The sequence below is a fragment of the Pipistrellus kuhlii genome, unplaced genomic scaffold, assembly GCF_014108245.1.
Source record: "Pipistrellus kuhlii isolate mPipKuh1 unplaced genomic scaffold, mPipKuh1.p scaffold_m20_p_17, whole genome shotgun sequence".
In the NCBI taxonomy this organism is placed as follows: domain Eukaryota; kingdom Metazoa; phylum Chordata; class Mammalia; order Chiroptera; family Vespertilionidae; genus Pipistrellus; species Pipistrellus kuhlii.
The window spans coordinates 8,287,285-8,307,452 of NW_023425482.1; the positions used below are offsets into that span (position 1 = coordinate 8,287,285).

The 20,168-nt window shown below is 50.1% G+C and overlaps 1 protein-coding gene across 3 annotated transcripts in view; it reads right to left on the reverse strand.

Moving 5' to 3' along the window:
• ATP2C2 (ATPase secretory pathway Ca2+ transporting 2) overlaps window positions 1–20,168 on the reverse strand; it is a 57,575-nt gene that overhangs the window by 16,853 nt on the left and 20,554 nt on the right. For all 3 annotated transcript variants that reach the window (XM_036440447.2, XM_045582639.1, XM_036440446.2), the window contains 9 exons: window positions 19,037–19,072; window positions 18,876–18,937; window positions 15,416–15,524; window positions 10,565–10,714; window positions 10,408–10,476; window positions 9,583–9,658; window positions 4,915–4,981; window positions 510–634; window positions 247–344 (listed from right to left, as the gene is read on the reverse strand). In XM_036440447.2, coding sequence (XP_036296340.1) covers window positions 247–344; window positions 510–634; window positions 4,915–4,981; window positions 9,583–9,658; window positions 10,408–10,476; window positions 10,565–10,714; window positions 15,416–15,524; window positions 18,876–18,937; window positions 19,037–19,072 — 792 coding nt within the window. The remainder of the gene's footprint in view (window positions 1–246; window positions 345–509; window positions 635–4,914; window positions 4,982–9,582; window positions 9,659–10,407; window positions 10,477–10,564; window positions 10,715–15,415; window positions 15,525–18,875; window positions 18,938–19,036; window positions 19,073–20,168) is intronic.

Here is a 20,168-nt window from a genome sequence, read left to right on the forward strand (position 1 = left end):
TTGAGAGATTAGTCCTCTAGCTTTTCAACTTTATAATGTGCTTATTATTAAAGATAATAAAAAAGGAAGATGGCTGTCTTAAGTCAGCCATGTTCCTTGCAGCGACTGGTAACAAGGAATTTGCACAATATAACCCCTGTTTGCTTTCCCCCTGTTTTCTAGAAGACTCTGGTGCTTTCTCCAGGAAGGAAAGGGTCTGGCAGGACACACCCTTGTCTTGAACCTTGTAATTCACACAGCACTCACCTCGGCATGGAGCCCATCAGACGTTACGAGTTGGCTGACAGTCATTTCGTTGGCAGTCAGGGTCCCCGTCTTATCTGAACAGATAACATTGCAGCAGCCTGGTCGGAGAAACAGCAGAGTTTATTTAAAAAAATAAAATTTAAAAAAAAGCAGTTCATTGCCACCAACTCTCAGGCCTATGAAATGCCCACGTTGAATGAATATGGCACCAAGACATCCATTCAACCCAGTTTTTAAGGATTCAGCCGGCTGGGGTCCCTCACCTAAAGTCTCCACGATTGGTAACTTCTTCACGATGACCTGCTTCTTGGCCATCCGCAGCACTCCCAGGACCAGCGTAACCATGACAACGATGGGCAGACCCTCGGGAATGGCAGCCACGGCCAGGCTGGATCGAAAGGCCAAATGGGTAACGTTTAACATGTACTTAAGAATGATACAAGTTCCAACTGGGAATGACAACACGTTCACTTGGTGAAACTTGTCTCTAGTGTCCCCAAAGTTCCTGTTCTGTTCTCTGTTCCCCATCCCATGATGCACCTGCCGCCTTCTCTAACATCCACTGTGCTGAGCCCCAACCCTCAAACACACACACACACACACACTCCTGCGTTTGGGGAGGGATTTCATCTATCAGACATCCACATTTTAGTGTGAATTAGCCTGCCAGCTGTCTTGCCTCTTTAAGTGCTTCTGCGTTTAAATGGTTCTCATTTATTAAAGAGAAAAGTTTCTGGGCCCTGGGAAAGGAATTTCCAGAATCAGGCAATTAGTAGGAAGTGGAATTTTTTGCTCCAGTGGGTTCTCCCTTAAATTTCACTTTTCATTGGTCTAATGGTTTAGACACGCCTGGTAGGGAAGCTAGACAGAAAATTAAAACGAGGGAGGCAAAGTGACACGGCTATGCCTTTACCAGACCTGTTTGGGGTATCTGCTCACTTCTTTACCATCCCTCCAATCCTTCACTGTGTGATCTCGCTCTCCTGGAGCCACGGTTGGCTGGATTAGAGGAGACCATGTGTTCCAAGCTGAACCAATGAGCTTCTAGTATTTGGGAATCTGAACTGGGATTGTGAACATGGATCCCCTTCCTGTGGGCAGGATGCCAGTGTGTAGTAGGTTGGTTAGAGCATCGTCCCTGTATGCCAAGAAGGGGCTCTCTCTTGCCTCAATTTGGCTCCAGAGCATCGGGGCTGACTGCTCTCCCATCCCCCATTCCTGGGCTGGCCTAAGGGGGCCGGATAATGACCAGCTGACCTCAGGCTGATGGGGGAGGCTGGAGATGAACGGAGGAGAGGGTCCTTCTGTGCAGATCTGTGCAGTAAGCGTCACCACGCCACACCCACCAGGGCCACCCTCTGCACAGGAACCTCCAGCAGAACCCTGCAGCCTTCAGTCAATATTTGCTGAGTGAACGAACTCACAAGTGAATAGAGGGCAGGAGTCTCAGCCCGCACTGGCCTAGCACATAGGAGAGCTCTGTGCGGCTGGTTAGTCATCAGAAAGCCTAGCTGAGCAGGCCCATTCAACCACAGCTAACGTATTTCATCCTCTCTGAGACAAGACTGCTGGTGAAGGACACCACCATCTTGTGTACTGCTCAGAGAAAAAAATACCGCCGACTCATCAGCCACACAGTGCTTTATCGCGAAGTCTGACTTCAGAGAAGTTAAAATGTGAAAAAGGATGTACATATTAGACTCAAAGAAGCACAGTAACGATGGTGGCCTTTTGCCCGGAGACAATGGAGCATTCAGCTATAGAAACCAGGATGACTGACTGGTTGAGGGTCTGTGCCTGGTTGCCATGGGGATGGCAAGAAGGCTTGCTTGGTTTTATGGCTCAGGCTGGTAAGGCTAACTAAACAAACATTGCAAGGGTTATGAGGGGCCTTCCCCCCTGTGCGGCGTGGGGAGGGCGATTTCCGTACCGGGAAGCTTGCATAGGAACAAAAAACGAATCCACAAACTGATAAAGATGAGAGTGGAAAAGCAAGTGTACCGGGGGCCATCCTGAGTATCTCTGGAGGCAGAGGGAACAGGATAACATGTTTAAAAGGGTGACTCCCATTTATTTGTTTTGAAGAATCTCCTCACTTGCTATCCTGCCATCGCTACACTCCGACTTGGTGGTTCCGAGTGACTTCAATTCTGCTAAAAACCTCCGTTCAGAATCACAAGTGAAATGAACAGTGAGTTTTCTCTTAACGGCAAGTTACCCCAGATCCCGAGGAATGGATGAGAGGAAATCGGGAATGGCCTTGGGCAGGTAGGGGGGATGGACAGGGAAGCCTTCTTTGTTCTTTTCCTGGAAGTAGTCAGCCATCTGGCTCGTAGGACTTCCCTTGGTTTATAAGGTGGAAGTAGAAAGCACCATGTGCTTGAGTGTCGGGGATGTCTTTGGCACTCAAGCACAGGGAGCGTGATTTTTGTAAATTTTAAATTGGAAGCTCCGAGTTTGGATTTTTACAGACTATATTACAAATGCCTATTACGGGCAGTCATTAAGAGGAAAAATATTCATTTACAAAAGAGGTGATAATTTAAGCAAATCACAAATGTTGCAAATTATTGATAAATATTTCAACAACTTGAAGTGAGCCCATCAAAGAATGTGAAAATATAAATCTAGCTCCCCTGCCATCACCCGCCCCTGACTGCCTCGTCGCTGGAACACTCCCTCCGGGGGCTGATGTCTTCCCTGGCCCTGCTTCTCGCTGGACCCTGCCCAGGGCAGCCAAGTCACTGCCTGGCTGCTCGGAGAGCTTCCTGAACCAGGAGCCTCAGCATCCATCTTATTGTTTGCTGATGGTCGGGTTCACACACATAAGCTTGGCGATGTGCCAGAGACACGCCCAGCCCTAGGAGCAGGGCTCTCCTGCCCACTCCGCTCAGCACTGGGAAGCAGCATCTCTGTCCCAGCACAGACGGGGTGCCGGCCACTGTGAGGTGCGGCACTGTGGTTCACTGTAACGACCGTTGCACACGGGTGTGTTATATAACCCCGAGAGGCTCAGGGGTCCGGTGAATAACAGCACACCTAATGGTCTGCTCTGTGCTTTCCTTTGTTGTCTTTTCTGAGATGCAATTCACATGCCCCCAAAGTCACCCGATTCAAGTATGCAACTCGGTGGTTTATAGTGGAGTCAGCATTGTGCAACCATCACCAAAATCGAGTTCAGAACATTCTTATCACCCCAGGAGGATCCCTGTAACTGTCAGCAGTCCCTCCTCAGCCCAGCCTGGGACCACAAGTCTGGTTCCGGCCTCCATGGAGTCGCCTAATTGGGACATTTCACACAAACAAAGTTACACGTATGTGCTCTCTGTGTTTGGTTTCCTTCCCTAGCATCATGTTTTTTTGTTTTTTGTTTGTGTGTGTGTGTGTGTGTGTTTTAAAAATATATTTTATTGATTTTTTTTTTTACAGAGAGGAAGGGAGAGGGAGAGAGAGTTAGAAACATCAATGAGAGAGAAATAACAATCAGCTGCCTCCTGAACACCCTCTACTGGGGACGTGCCTACAACCTAGATACATGCCCTTGACTGCAATCGGACCTGGAACCATTGAGTCCGCAGGCTGATGCTCCATCCACAGAGCCAGACCAGTTAGGGCTAGCATCATGTTTTCTAGGGCCTCCCAAGGAACAGGTGTCAGTGCTTTTTTCCTTTTTGTGGGCGAATAATGTTCCCTGGGGTGAATTTTATCCTTTCATTAGCTGATGGGCATGTGAGCTTGTCTACATCATGGGTTTGGTGTCCTAAGGGTATATCTTTGCTTACAGACATGAAAATAATTTCCCATGTATCACATAAAGAGCGTGGCAGCATGGGGGTCACACTCTGGAAACCCTGGGGCTTAACGTGAGCCTAGAAATGTGTTGGCTCTTATGTGTCCCAGAAGGGTGACCAGCTGCCCCTCGGCTGGGACATACCCGGTTACAGACCGTCCCTGGCACGCTGCCTCCCTGGCCTCGGTGAGCAGCCGTGGAAAAGCTGGGGCATCTTCAGCCACAGAGCCTGCTCCCTGCTCATCTCTCCGTTGTCCACCGGGCCCGGAGTAAGACTGTCGCTTGGTAGAGTCACCATGTGGAGGGACAGCAGGTTCCTTGGGCTTAAAGAGCCCTGGTTCCCAGCCCTGCCATCAGCCGTGTGGCCTCAGTGACACGGCCTTTACTCTCCTATCGATTCCTCCGGGAAAGACGGACCAAGACGGTGCTTCAAAGGAATACTAGGAGCAAGCACACACTGTGCAGAAACCTTCATGGGTTCTCATCTCATCCTCACCGTGACCGCAGGAGGGGCTGTGTCCTCACTCCCATGTTACAGAGGAGAAGACTGAGGCACAGAAAGTGCAAAAGTCTGCCTAAGGTCACACCGCTAGCAGTGGGAAAGCCAGAATATAACCCCAGCAGGCAGGCTCTGGAGTCTACACCATCAGCCAGAAAGATCCAAACCCACGGGCAAAGAAGTGACGGGAACGGGAGGTCCAAGTCTTATGTTTCCATTTGTTTGCAAGCTTCCCCTGGGCACCCCACCTGCCAGGTAATGCACTCTCGGGGCTGTGCTTGAGGTGAGGAGGATGCACCTTCCCCACACTGTTCCCGCGCCCCCATCTTCCTGCCTTGTCTTGCTGCACTGACAAGGGAGGGGGGCATGGAGCCCTTACCTGACACCAATCGTGAACATGCTGAGAAGATGCTTCCCTTGCAGCCAGCCAGTGAGAATGATGATGCCTAGAGAAGAGACCAAAACAAACAAAACGTGTGTGTATTCTCTCTCTCCCTCTCTCTCTCTCTCTCTCTCTCTCTCTCTCTCTCTCTCTCTCTCTCTCTAACATCTAAAGGCATGACAGCATTTTAAGAGTTTACAGAAGAGATACTAGGCAATGATTAATAATCTCAAGGACTTGTAACCACTTTTTCCTTTTTAAGAAACCCTTGTATCTACAAAGAAGAATGGTTTTACTTGTTCCGGAAAGGATCCAGCAAGCTCAAGTAAAGAAACAACCGGATTGTTCTGAGCCAATGGTCGGCAAACTCATTGGTCCACAGAGCCAAATATCAACAGTACAATGATTGAAATTTCTTTTGAGAGCCAAATGTTTTATTTTTTTATTTTTTTAAATATATATTTTATTGATTTTTTACAGAGAGGAAGGGAGAGGGATAGAGAGCTAGAAACGTCGATGAGAGAGAAACATCCACCAGTTGCCTCTTGCACCACCCCCTACCGGGGATGTGCCCGCAACCAACGTACATGCCCTTGACCGGAATCGAACCTGGGACCTTTCAGTCCGCAGACCGACGCTCTACCACTGAGCCAAACCGGTTTCGGCGAGAGCCAAATGTTTTAAACTTAAACTTCTCCTAACGCCACTTCTTCAGCATAGACTCGCCCAGGCCGTGGTATTTTGTGGAAGAGCCACACTCAAGGGGCCAAAGAGCCGCATGTGGCTCGGGAGCCACAGTTTGCCTACCACGGTTCTGGGCGGTTGTAGACATCTACAGATTATTCCAACAATCCCTAAGGGCCGTGAGGCTCCAAGACGCCCCTGAGGTGGCTGATGTGGCTGACGATGCCTCTTCCGTGATGGGCAGATGAGCCAGTTTTCTGAGTGTTTTTATCTTGCCATGTTCGTGATTAAATACATTCCCTTTTCCATTTTCTCCCTCATCAATCATTTACCCAATATTGACTAAACACCAGGCCCTGTGTTAGGCTCAGCATACATGGAGACTGTCAGAGGTGGACCCTTGAGGGCAAGAAGTGGCATGAGCTATGCTGGGATCCGTGAAAATTCACAAGAGGTCTGGCCATGGGGAACAGTTCTGGGGCCTCTGGGATGGCTTCAGCTTACTCCTCTGTAAGGTGGGGATAATGACCAGGCCTCCCTCAAGCAGTTGTTTCAGGATTTAAGAGGTGACAGCACATCTGAAGTACTTAGCTCAGCCCCTGGCCCACAGCGAATGCCCAGCCATTAACTGCTGCTGTGACTGTATGGGGAGTGGTGGGAAGGTGAGTGGCATTCCTGTGGACACAGAAGGATTTGCTAAAGATCATCAGCTCTGTTTCGCAGGAACGGGGGGCAGGGCAAGTTATGAGCTGTGTGATGGTGGTGGTGGAGGTAGTGTGTGTGTGTGTGTGTGTGTGTGTGTGATCACAACTTCTGATTTGTTCCATGGCTGTTGTTTTATTCATACTATAATTAGCTACAGAATTCAGCAGTCAAATGAAATATTAGTTGGAATCCAAATGGACCCAGATGCAAAAGATTGGAGGGCGGAAGCTGTTAGAAATGGGGCTGGGGCATTGAGTCTGGAGCCCTACCCATCAGGATCAGAAGCACCCCCTCCGCAGGCCTCCTTGCAGAAGGCTGCAGCTTGCAGACAGGGGCTCCCACAAGCCTATGCGCACACCCCACACATCATGTTCAATAACTTCACGCTGGCAGCTTGAAACTGGCCAATCTGAGAGTATTGACACCACAGAAATTGGCAAACGCTCCTCTGCCTTGGAAAGTGGTTAAGACATTTACCCGGGCACCACTGCTCCCCTGCATCTCCCATTCGTGCGTCCTTAGCGATCCGTGGAACTCAGTTTCAAAACTCCAGCTCCTCTGGAACAATTCTTGAAATAGTTATTATGAAGTAAAAGGTCTGAGTGGTTTTGTGGGCTGGCCACATGCGTGCCAATTTAACTAAACTATAGTTTAACTTGGCTTCATGCAAAGCAATGCCCTTGGAGGACCCCTGACTTGGAACTTTTTATTTTTTTATAAACAATTTCATCTTGGGGAAAGTCCTATGACTACTACCTGCTTGACAACTTAAAGCACATCTAATTGCTGTTTGTTCCTGAGGCTCCTGGAGTAGAAAGGGCAGCGCCCATTACAGCACCATGTCCTGCGGGTCACTACAGTCGTCCAGAGCACCTGTTGGAAAACTTTTTCTGGAACCAGCCAGAGGGCAAATAGTTTCGGCTTTGTGGGCCACATGGTCTCTGTTGCAACTCAGCTTGGCCCCAGTAGACAGCAGGTGAATGGGGGTGGCTTTGTTCCAATTAAATGTTATTTATAAACACGGAAATCTGAATTGAAGCTTGAATTTCATATGCTTTTCATGTTACAAAATACCAGAGGCCCGACGCACAAAATTCATGTAAGGGGCTCGGCCCTCGCAGCCCCGGCTTTGTCCGGAAGGTCGTCCGGACGTTGTTCTGCTGTTCGGCCTAATTAGCATATTAGCTCTTTATTAGATAGGATTATTCTTTTGATTTTTTCCAGTCACTTAAAAATATAAAAGATATTCGTTGCTTGTGGGCCATTATAAAACCAGGTGGTGAATCCAGTTTGGCCACAGAATCCAATCCCTGCTTTGGAATGTGAAATGCCTCTGGGCATCCTAATCTGCCCTGATGCCTGGGCAGCATGCAATCCCAAGGATGGCCAATAAGTGGCGCTCACAGCCCCCTTTCCCTGTGTCACTCCTCCTCCCAGTCCTTTTGGCCACCACAGTCCCACATCCTCTCACAGCACAGAGCCCCCCTCTTATCAGACTTGGCAGACTAAAACCCATTTTTCATCATTTTTCATCACCGCTCCAGGACAAAGGAGGGCAGAAAGGAGGGAAAGGGGCATAGAGCTACTTAAAAACAGTAAACCGAGTGAGTTAGCAAACTCCGATCAGCTAACCCAAAGCGTAAATTTGGAAAGAAGATGAGACTGGAGTGTTGGGGAGGGGTGGACAGGGAGGGAAGGGGAGTGGGTCTGTCCCTGGCACGACAGAAGGAGAGCCCCGACTCCAGGCCACATCCTCTTCACCACTTTGCGAAGTTCACCACCTCTGCCAGGCTGTGAAGGACTGGGAGATACTTTCCGTACTTCTGAACTTATTTTTCCCTGCCCGGATTTCCCAGTCCCCTCTTTGGTCACTTGGCAAACTTCTACTCATCCTGCAAGACCTGGTTTAATGCCACCTCCTCCTTGGAGTCTTCCCAACTCTCCCACACCAGATTCACTGCTCCTTTCACACTTCATATTCTGCAAGGAGGCCTGCGGAGGGGGTGCTTCTGATCCTGATGGGTAGGGCTCCAGGGGGCCTTTCAGAGGGAAGACGCTGCGTTTTACTCAGCTTGGTGGCCCCAGAACCTACCGTAGAGTCTAGTGCGTCATAAAACACTCATGTAATGAAGTCATGCATCTGGGTGACCAGAGGCACAACAGCGCTGCTGCCAGAAGAGATGGCTGATCCTCCCAAGAACTTCCCCTGGCTCCAGATTTACTAGTCCTTCCTCTTATCGCTGCTTGTTCCTTTATTAGCTCCTTAACCAAACAAATGTTTGCTGAGCATCTACTATGGGCAAAGCACTGGGTGGCCCTGAAGGCTGGGAACAAAAGACACAGACTCCAAGCAAGAGCTGGAGCCAGCAGGAGGGGGTGGCGAGGGGACCAGGGTAGCTGCACAGTGATGTTTGGGTGTGAGACCTGATTTCAGGGCCTCAGCATCACGTGGATGCTGGTTGTGGTGTGCTGCCAAAGCCATGAGGTATAAGACCAGGCACAGCAATGTGGCTGGGCACATGGCTGAACCACAGCTTCCAGTCTCCCTTGCCGATAGGCAGGCTGCATGACTCCACCTGACCAGCTGAAAATGGACAAGTGATGACTTCACTTCCTGGCCTATGCCTTAAAATGTTCCCACAAAAGCCGCTATGTTCTTGGGCTAGCTAGAATTATGATCACCCTCCAAGGACCCAGAGGAAGAGAGAGCAAAAATGCAGTGGGGGCCTGGGCCCCTGAGCTGCCATTTGAAGGTGAGCTGTCCAGAAAAGCCACTAGACCTGCAGCCGCCAACCTTTCGGCTAGACCAGTGTTTCCCAAACTTTTGACATATGTGTACCCCTTTTACAATTTTCGTAATGCTGAGTACCCTTCATACTCATGAGAATATAGAATCAGGTGCAGCTAAGCACAGTGCAGTGCATATCCCCACCAAACTCCGGTGCAACGCATACCCTCACCAAACTCTTCCCGTACCCCTGGGGATACGTGTACCACACTTTGGGAAACACTGGGCTAGACCAAGGATATGCCCGTGGACTATGATATGAGCAGGAAATAAACTTTGACCATGTTAAGTCACTATAAGGCAGGGGCTGCTTGTTACTGCAATTGGCCTTGTCTGACTAATACAGAAGGCTTTTGTCACTGTCAGAGAGTCTCTGACCCCAAGCCCCCATCTTTAACCAGGTGAGCAGCAAGCTGTTTAAGCGACAGCTGGGCTGTTCGGGGTGCTCTCCCCAATCCCCGGGAACCAAGTGCAAAAGCTTCACTCACCAATTATGAAGAACGAGAAAAGTGTCAGTTGTTTCCCCAGTTTGTCCATGCTCCTTTGTAGAGGAGTTTTAGGTGTCTGCAAGGATGGGAACAATGGGTTCTTAGCTGACATCCCAGCAGCATTCCACAGCTTCTGCCTGGCTCATTTCTATCTCGAGCAGAGTGACAATGCCACAGGGGTACACATACATAAAAGCACATTGACCTCTACATGTAATGTCTGTGCACCTGACTGTCTGTAAGTTATATCTTAAAATAAAAATTAATTTTTAAAAATTACACTCACACTAGAGGCCCGGTGCATGAAAATTTGTGCACTGGAGGGGGAGGTCCCTCAGCCCGGCCTGCTCCCTCACAGTTTGGGAGCCCTCAGAGGAAGGAGGTGATCAGGGGAAGGCAATACCCCCATCACACCTCTGCTGCTGCCACTGCCGGCAGCGCAAGCCTCAGCTGGCCCTGGTTACCTGAGCCGTGGGCTGCTCTGGGCAGCTGGACAGCCACCATCCAAGGCTTGCCTGTGCCTAAGCCAGCCCTGGGTGGTTGGGGGACTGAGGGTGGATCTGGCTGCACCATGCACCTGCCGGCCCCACCCTCTCCTTGCCCACCTTAGCTGGGCTGAAAGGACTGTGGGACTCCAGCAGGGCTAAGGAGACTGGGTGCCGCCATCTTTGTGACAGTGTGATGGTCAATTTGCATATCCCCTCTTTATTAGATATGATTAACCACATAATCCTCATTCCTAACCGGTGGGTAGGAATGGCATCGCTAGCTAAGAAGATGTCAAACCCCAGCTCACAAGAAAACCAAAGCCCCCACTCGCCTTACCTCTTCAGCCCGCATCATCTTGAAGACTTCTCCGAACTGAGACCTTTCCCCTGTTCCGATCACGACTCCCTGAGTTCAGGAGAGAGAAGTGTGAGGCCTGAGGCTGGAAGCCTGCTGGTGAGAGAAGCCATGGCCCCCAGGGCGCCCCAGGGCTCACCTGCCCCTTCCCATACTGAACCAGGGTCCCCATGAAGACGATGTTTCTCAGGGTGGTGAGGTCCCCCTCGCCTGCCAGCGGGGTGTCCGTCTTGCTGCATGGCTCAGCTTCTCCAGTGAAACTGGACTCGTCCACCAGGAGGTCTGTGACCTAAGGGAGCAGAGGGAAAAGCTGTGGGATCTGCCCTCTTGCCCTGTGCACTGATTTTCACGGCACAGAACGGTGTCTAACACATTCCTGACAATTGCCAACAGACAGCGTAGAATCCCTTGAAATCAGGGGACAACAACCCGAGATGCCTCAAGAACCAGGAAGCTTTGAACGTGTGGCCCCCCTCAAAAAACAGGAAAGCTTTGTATCTTCTTTTACGTTATTTTAAGTTTTAATATAACATCTAAGAAGATACATAGGCAATGGCTAATTTAGAATATACCTTTCAAAGCACCTGTGCCTTTCACCTAACATTCCACGTGCTGCCCCCCTTGAAGGAGACCCATGAAATCAGTGAGGTTTGAGCATCACTGAGTCAGGTTATTCAGTGACGGCCCAAGGTCATAACACCAGAAACATGGACCTTGACTCACACTCATTCATATTCTCTCTCTCTCTCTCTCTCTCTCTCTCTCTCTCTCTCTCTCTCTCTCTCTCTCTCTCTCTCTCTCTCTGAAAGCAGGAAGAAGGTGCCAGTAAGCTTATCTCTTAATCCTCACACCCACCATGAAAGATGCTATTATCTTTCCTGTGGAGAAACTGAGGCACAGTGAGTGCTCAAGGTTATATATCTACTTAGTGGCAGAGCAGAGGTTGAACCAAGGCTTTGCTTCCAAAAACTGACCTCTCAACCATCTTCCAAACCGACCACAGACCCAGTAGGTATCGCTCAAGAGAGGAGTCTGCTGTGGCCGGAACTGTTAACAGGCACTTTTGAGGACATTAGGAGCCTGGGATGGCCCAACCCCTCAGGACCCTGTTATCTGAGCATGTAAGAACCACTTAGATAGAGGAGCCATCTTCCTGCAAACTCATAACATTGCTCAAATAGGAGCCAGGGAATCCTCTATGATTTAAAAAAATTTTTAATTCAATATTTTAAAAAAATACCCAATGCAATGGAGCCCCAGTCCCCAAGAAGGCAGGGGCTGCCACTTGCTGTGAAATGCCATCTTCCATTCCTCCGTAACAGAGCCCCATGGTATGGGGAGCGGAGATGTGCTCCACCACACCGTCCTCCTTCCCAGCCTCCCTTCGGCTAGCTCAGTGTCTCCAGAATGAGACAAGACGTAAGACGTCACCGTCGTACTGGGGAAGATCTTTGAAGGTGGCGGAGCTGAGGGGCCCCTTTGCCCTTCTTCCCTTCCTCGTTCCCCCTGCCTCGTGTTGTTATCCTGGAGCTCCAGAAGCCACCTTACAAGCATGAAGGGGATGGCCACCCCAGGGACACTCCACTTCTGTACACTCCATGATGTGAGAGAGGAATAAATCTCTGGCTCTATGGGGCCAATATACATATTTATCTTCATCTCAGATCATGTTCTGATTTCTGTCCCCAGATTTCAAGTCAAACACAGCTACCAACTGATCTAGTTTGCATCTGTGTTTTGTTTTTTTATCCCCAGGGCATCAAGGGAAAGTCAAATAATCTCCTGGGGCAGTTCCTAATCCACAATGAAAGAAAGAATGGGAGAACTGAGCCACCCAGCACCTCGGGCTGCTGACCCAGAGGCCTGGGCAACAGAAAGTGGCACCCCATCCCAGTGGCACTCGGAGATTTCATCCTCAAACACTGTCCAGTGGGAAGTGACAATAACTTGGATAAGTTGTACTTGATTTGAAAATTTGGCTTAGGCTCACAGTTGTGTATAAGTTTGAAGCACATGGAATTTGTACTTCAAACTTATATATTTGTTCACATTTAAGTAACACTGTAATAAAGATAAGTCAACAATAGTAAGGAAACCCCTCCACTGGCTGAGAGAGATGTGACTGGGACAATTTGATGATCTAATTGACCTAATCTGCAGCAGAAGGTTGGGGGTGGGAAGTGGAGGGTGGTGTGGGGTGTGGGAAGGATGAGCTGGAAGAGAAGGGCTTCCTGGGGGTTCTGGGATTGGAGCAGACCTTGCAGAATGAGCAGGCATTTGGTGAGTGAATAGGGCAGGCTCTCCAGGGAGGGAAAATAAGGCGATTTGGGCAATTGACGGTGGGAGAACGTGGTAACCACACTCTTGATCAGAGCAACTGAGATAGGGAGATAAAGAAAAGATGTCTCCCAGCATGCCTCCAGCACTAAAAGGACAGAAGCCAGGAGCATAGACACCAGCTCACCCTTTGGGGTACAGGTTCGTGGGAGTGGGCAGAGGCGGACGCTGTCCCCCGGTGCTGAAGCCATAGCGGGGAGGAGAGCTGCCCCTGCCCTCAGGGAGCACTGACTGGAAGATAGGGCTCTACTACGATGAGAGGGCCCAGGCAAGGCAGGAAGTTTGGTCCATGTGGGGACACGTAGGGGGACTAGTTTGACTACAGCACAGCACTTGTGAAAAGTGGTTGGAACCCAATTGCATTTGGCATTAAGAAATTTGGATATTGCCTGGCCAATGTGGCTCAGTTGGCTGAGCATAGTTCTATGCACCTAAAGGTCACCGGTTTGATTCCTGGTCAGGGCACATGCCTGGGTTTCAGGCTCGATCCCCAGTAGGGGGCATGCAGGAGGCAGCTGATGGATGTTTCTCTCTCATTGATTTTTAGGGAGAGGGAGAGAGAGATGGAAACATCAATGATGAGGATTGAGGTTGCAACCTGGACATGTGCCCTGACCAGGAATCGAACAATGACCTCCTGGTTCATGGGTCGACACTCAACCGCTGAGCGACACACAAGAACTTAATTGAACCTGCTGTTTCCTGGCCCTAACTGGCTTTAAAATGTACACAAACTCTCCTGGATCTCAGAGCTTAAGAGCTGATAGAGCTATTCACTGTGTTGCAACTCTGTTGGTATGTTGTCTAACTGAGTTGCAACATACCCGAAAGGAAATCTGTAGAGTGTTCACAGGTGGTAGCTTGGATTACACCTTTATGGTGTCAACAACCAGTTATAATTGATTTATATAAGCAGGGCTGGAAGAAATCCAGGCAAGTTGTAAAGATGTTATTTGGAGTTTTAAAAAATTGTTTTAAAGAACCATTGCAGAGACCGGTAATATAAACAATGAAAAGAGCAGCTCATTCTCGGTGATTGCCAACCCACATCAGGCACTGCGCCAAGCAGGCTGCAGGTCTTAGCTTGTTTCTTCTTCCTGGTAACCCTGCAAGGTGGGGGCGAACATTATCCCCTTGGATAGATGAGAAGACTGAGGCTCAGAGAGGCCAATCCCTCCCTCAAAGTCACATGCTGGCAGGTGCTGGTGGGGCCCCCTGACATCTAACACGAGCTCATCGCTCACCGGGGCCAGGCACTGTTCTGAGCACTTTGCATCTATGAAGTCACTTGATCCTTACAAGCACATTTTGGGCATTATCACCCCCTCATTGTACAGATCAGGAAACGGAGGCTCAGAGAGGTTAAGTAACTTGCAGCAGGTCACACAGCGTGTGAATGATAGGCATCAGGTTCAAACTCAGGCTAACGCCCAGCCTCAGCGCACTAACCACTGAGGAGCACTGCCTCTTCATAGCACCTGTGGTGGAGATGCCCAGTGTCAGGACCAACCCTGTACCTCTGGAGCCCCCAAGTTGGGAGGCAGTGCCCCCTCTGGGTGGGGAAGTGAACAATGCCAGACTGGCTTCCCAGGCTTTCTGGGCGACAATGGGGGACAATGGCTACTCTATGGGATCCCAGTGCCCCAGACCTGCGTGCTGAATGCCGGCACAGGGAGGGGCGGAGGGTGAGGAATCCATTCTGGTGTAGGCAGGGGCATCAGCATGTGGTTGAAAGAGAATGCCTTTCCCAACCGCTTCCTCCCCTTCCCCTCTACCCTCCACTGGTGTCCCCCCCCCACCCCCCCCGGACTGGGCCCTGCCCCACCTGGAGATCTGAAAGTCAGGGCAGAGGGGTAGAGAAGCCTGAGTGGCCCTCTGGCCCTGCCTCGACTTCAAAGCCTGGCCAGCATGTTGTAAACGCAGGCCCGGGAGCTGGCTCCTGGCCGCCTCCTATCACACCACCTTTGAACAGCATCTGTTAACCCTCCCATTCCTGAGAAAATAAATACATGGGGCAGATAATCTCTGCTTAATTCTCTATCACTAGACGCTTTGAACAATTCTTAGGCATCGTTGGAAAGAGTCATAAAATAGATTACTCCCAGCAACAGATCCCTCTGAACTTGATTTCACCTTTGCTCCAGGATCCAGGATTATCTCGGAGCCTCGGGCATTGTTCTGTGAAGCTGGGGCACCCTGGCACCCACAAAGGTTAGGCAAATAGTTTGCCTACACCCCATGCTCCCAAACCGAGCAACTGTAAAAAGCTTATTCTCCTTTTAATGCTTCATCAGTCTGGTTCCCTTCCCGTTCCTCAGCTGCTGCTATCCGTCTCTCTGACATCGGTGAGGCTGTTTCTAGAAGGAACTCTTGCCCCTTTCTCAGTCCCACCCTGGTTCATTTGCTGCTGCAGTCTACAAAAACCAGAGGGTCACACAACCAGTGTGTGTTAGGCTTATAGCTAAAACGAGCGTATGTGATATATGAAATACAATTTGAGGAGCTTTGTGCTCAAAATGAGCTGACTCCCTGACTTGTTTGGTGCCTGTGTGCATGCATGTACGTGTGTGTGCACGGGTGTGTGTGAGAGAATGTCCGCTTCCGAGAAGCTAAGCGCCTGCGTGTCTCACCGCCCAGGACCTGGGCCCCTCACCTCAGTGAGACGGATGTCTGCAGGGATCCGGTCTCCGATGGAGAGACGCACGATGTCCCCGGGAACCAGGTCTCGCGCCAGCAGGTGCTGGAGCTTTCCTTCTCGGATGCTGCATGCGAGACAGGGAAGAGCCAAAGCACGCGTGTTAGCATCCCAGCTCTATGCACGTTGATAAACGTGAGCAGCGATGGCAGACACATGCTTTCCCTTTCGGTTATGGACAAACCTTGGCGGTGCTGGTATTTTTTAAACTCGTGTACCCTAGAAGGTGTTTTGGGAGAGTGTGTGGCTTCTGGGAGACCCTGGTTCTTGCCTGAAGTGCAGAACTTTCCCTGTCCACCCGCCTGGACACGAGGCTGGGCCACATGGCCCTCAGCTCCCTCAGCCCTAGGTCAGTGGCGCTAATGCTTCCTTAATGGAGGCAGCAGCTTGTGTCCTCAGAGGAGACACCACCCGGGTGTGCAGAGCCCGTCTTGAGAACTCGGGGATGGCAGAGCCTCATCAGAGCCTGGAGGAATATCTTAAGTGTTCAAGCAGCCCAGGACCAGCCGCCCACATGGCCAGGACCATTGCTCATGGCCACCCGCCTTGGGACAATGGACATGCTTCGGTGCACAGGTTGCAACTGCAATCCCACCACACGCCGCCCTCCTCCAGTGGCCTCCCAGCCGGACTCCGGCCTCTCCTCTGGCCTCCTCAACTCCCCCTGCACACCGCAGAGAGCTCTTAGGACACAAAATCAAACCCTCCAGGGGCTCTCTGATGACCCTGCAATCAAACCCCAAAGTCCCACTAAGGCCCTTTCAATCCAGACTTATCTCCTCCTCACACCAGCCAGCCCTTGAACACACCCAGCTCTTCCTAGCCTCAAGGTCACTGGTGACCTTGAAAGCTGGAGCAGGCCTTCCTCTCCTCCTTGAAAACAGAATTCAACCTTGTCCCGGTGTCCACCCTTCCCCCCACAACTGTGTGCCTCAGGGATGGGGCCTGCTGGCTGAGATCATCGGCGTGATCCCACCCCCTGCCCACGATTGGCTTAGGCACGGGCATGCTTTGTAACACCGGCCTTTGCGACATGAGTGGACATGCGATGGGGCTCATGCACCTGTAAACACACACACACACACACACACACACACACACACACACACACACACACAGAGCTTCTTCTCCTGTTTGAGCCTCCATGCCTGGCTGTGAGGCCTGGAGCTGTTGCAGCCAGCGAGGACCAGGGGGGGAACCAGTTGGAGAGCAAAGTCAACAAGCTGAGGATGGCAGAGAAAGACACGAAAAGGACCAGGTCCTTGGTGCCATCTTCAATTCATGAACCCCACTGCCCGCCCCCTCAGGGCCCTCGCCAGGAGACAACAGCTTCCTTGTGGTGTGTGCAGCTGCGTTCTCTGTTCCTCGTAGCCAAGAGCACCTATCTGATGCATGCCGGCTGTTCCCTCCGCTCTCCCCGCGGCTGGCTCCTTATCTGTCTCAGGCCTCAACCTAAATGTCAGCTTTCCCTTAAATGTCAGATCGGGGGGAGGCCTCCAGCTTTGAAAGTTGCCCCACTCCTCCGCCAGCCACCACTGCGCCTCTGTAGGCCTTTTTGTTTGTTTTGATTTTTGTGGGGCTTTGCATGTTGAGGGGTCTTGTTGGCTCTAATGCACCTAATCATGTTCACCGATTATAACCCCAGCACTCTTTCTCCCAGCACACAGTAGGTGCTCAATAAATAGTTAATGGCTGCACCAAGGGTGGGGGCAACGCAGGAAGGGTGTACGTGGCAGGTGTTTCTCCTAATTTGTAAAATGGGCCTCGGAGCCCCAGAGAGTGAGGCTGCATATCTGCGATGCTCTTTCAACTCTGCCAGGCTGCCTGCCACCGCTGCTCCCGAGAAGAAAACGTCTTTTAGAGGCAAAACTTCTGAGGACATCAATAATGTATCTATTCACCTAAAAGGTCAAGGCTTGATATTTACACTTAATATCACATCAATCATTTACACTCCCATTTGCTCACGGGATTCTGCAGCACATCACACACCTGGATTTCTGACAGCCTCATGCATCCCATCAGTAAGCCCCGACATTTTTACTGTCCACAAGGACCCTTCCAGAACTGATTCATCCTCTCTCATGCCTCCACATATCCTTTTTGTCTCTATTTTGTTATTCATTATTCTCTGCCAATCTCTCTCTCTCTCTCTCTCTCTCTCTCTCTCTCTCTCTCTCTCTCTCTCTCACACACACACACACACACACACTACTGATTGCTTGAGAGATGAAACTCTATTTCACAAGATCCTTCTATCTGCCAGCCCTGTGGCTCAATGGTGCCATATGTACTCAAATATATGCTAAGGTTCTTTCCCAGAATTATCCTTCAGAAAATAGGTTCTGTATGCTTAAGTCCTTTGGACAATGGATGTGCTTCTGTGAACCTATTGCTCCAGAAGCCACCTTACAAATCCAATTATTTATTAATAATAAATAAATAATTTAATTAGGAAGTTAATAATAACCTATTAGGGGGTGGGGGTGGGCCAGGGCCACCAGAAGCTGCCTTCTAGGATTCCCAGAGAGCCAATGAACTAGAGGTTCACAGAAAGCCAATGGGAAGCACAGACCACCTCTAGTCTACCTAATAAAAGACTAACATGCTAATTGACCTTACCTTTGTGATGCCCACCAGCCAATCAGGAGCAAATATGCAAATTAACCCAATAAAGATGGTGGGTTAAGCCCTAACCGGTTTGGCTCTGTGGATAGAACGTCGGCCTGCAGACTCAAGGGTCCCAGGTTCAATTCCAGTCAAGGGCATGTAATACCTGCCTCTGTCACATTTTACATCCTCAGTAACCATATTTGACTGGACAAGTACTGGACAGCACAGCTAAGCAGAAATGCCCACGAGGTACTGACAGTTACTTTTGTCACTTTCCTGTTTAAATATCGTTGGTAAGGGCTGCACGATCACAGGCAGCAACGTGGAAATTCCTGGACAGGATAGAGGCTGGTGGGCTGCTAACCAAGTCCCTGGAATTCATTCTCATGTTGTCTGACCCTTCAACCAGTGTCCTGATGCCTCAGCTTGATAAAGCCCTGCATCTCAGCCTGAGTCCACCCTTTGAGAATCCAATGAAACCTCTGAACGCTCTCTTTTGGGAAAATGCACAGTTTTGCACAGTGTATGACCAGTTTCATGGGCACCCTCTTCCCGGGGCCATTTCCATCATCCGTGGCCCCCAGGCCAGGCACCTGATTAGATGCTATGACAGACGGGAAGCCCAGAGAAGCCGAATGACCGGCCCAAGGACTCAGGTAACCCACTGGCAGGACCACCAGCCCAGAACCCCAGTACCACATGGTTTTCCCATGTCACCCTACAAGGGATACCAATTGTGCTAAACTCACCACCAGCCCACCAGCTCCTCTGATGAACCAGAAAGCCCCAGGGGTCTCTGACTTACCAGTTACATTCGGGAGGTACCAGCTTGGTCAGCTCTTCCAGAGATTTCTCCGACCTGTACTCCTGGCAGGAAGCACATCACACGTGCTTTTTAAAGGTGGGGATTCCACAGAGCTCCCGCCATGCCTGGCCACCCCACCCCGGACCTTGGGAAATACGCACCTGGATGAAGGCGACAGTGACCACGATCAGCACGGCCTAAAGAGCAAACGGAGGGGCGTTAACACCGGGGACACAGTGCCTGAGTCCATTGGAGTGGGGGTGGGGGGGCGGGGAGTCATTGTCTTTCAAAATATATTTCTTTTTTGTTTGCAAAATAAGTGTACTGTGCAGAAACTTAGGAAAGAGATAAGCTGCCAAAACCGGCAGCTTTGGCTCAGTGGATAGAGCATCAGCCTGTGGACTGAAGAGTCCCAGGTTCAATTCTGGTCAAGGGCATGTACCTTGGTTGCGGGCACATCCCTAGTAGGGGGTATGATCTATGTTTCTCTCATCGATGTTTCTAGCTCTCTATCTCTTTCCCTTCCTCTTTGTAAAAAAAAAAAATCAATAAAATATATTAAAGAAAGAAAAGAGATAAGCCAAAAAAGAGCAGCAAAACCACCCTAAGTCCTACCATGAAAGGTTCATGTTGTGGGGTCACCCTTTAGGTTTTCCCGCACAGACACACTTATCATTATCACAGGGTCCTAGAGTGGAGACATGCTCTTTTACAAACTGCCTCTTCACACAACAGCATCCTGTAAACACCATCCCACATCAGGAGGTGTGGCTCTACCCCAGCCTTTTAAACAGAAGCAGCAAGTTTCACGGTGTGGAATGAGTCCGTGTTTGCATTTTCGGAGTGCCTGACAGGCAGAGGAAGCCGGGGTGACATCCATCACAAGGTGGTCGGTAGAAGCCGGGCATGAGAGGTCACATATTGTGTGGTTCCATTCGTATGAAATAGCCAGGATTGGTGACTCCACAGAGACAGAAAGCAGACTGGTGGATTCCAGGGGCCAAGGAGGGGAGATGGGGGGCAACTATAATGGGCATGGGCTCCCTTTTAGGAAAATGGGAATGTTGTACAACTGGATAGAGGTGGTGGCCATACCGCATTGTGCATGTACTATATGCCACTGCCTTGTTCACTTTAACATGGTTGGGTTTTTTATGCGACTTTTCACCTCAATTAAAAAAATATTTTTTTAAGGTGCAAGGTGATTATCTCTAGGTAACAGATTACAAACAATTACTTCTTTAAAATATATATATATTTATTGACTTCAAAAAGGAAGGGAGAGGGAGAGAT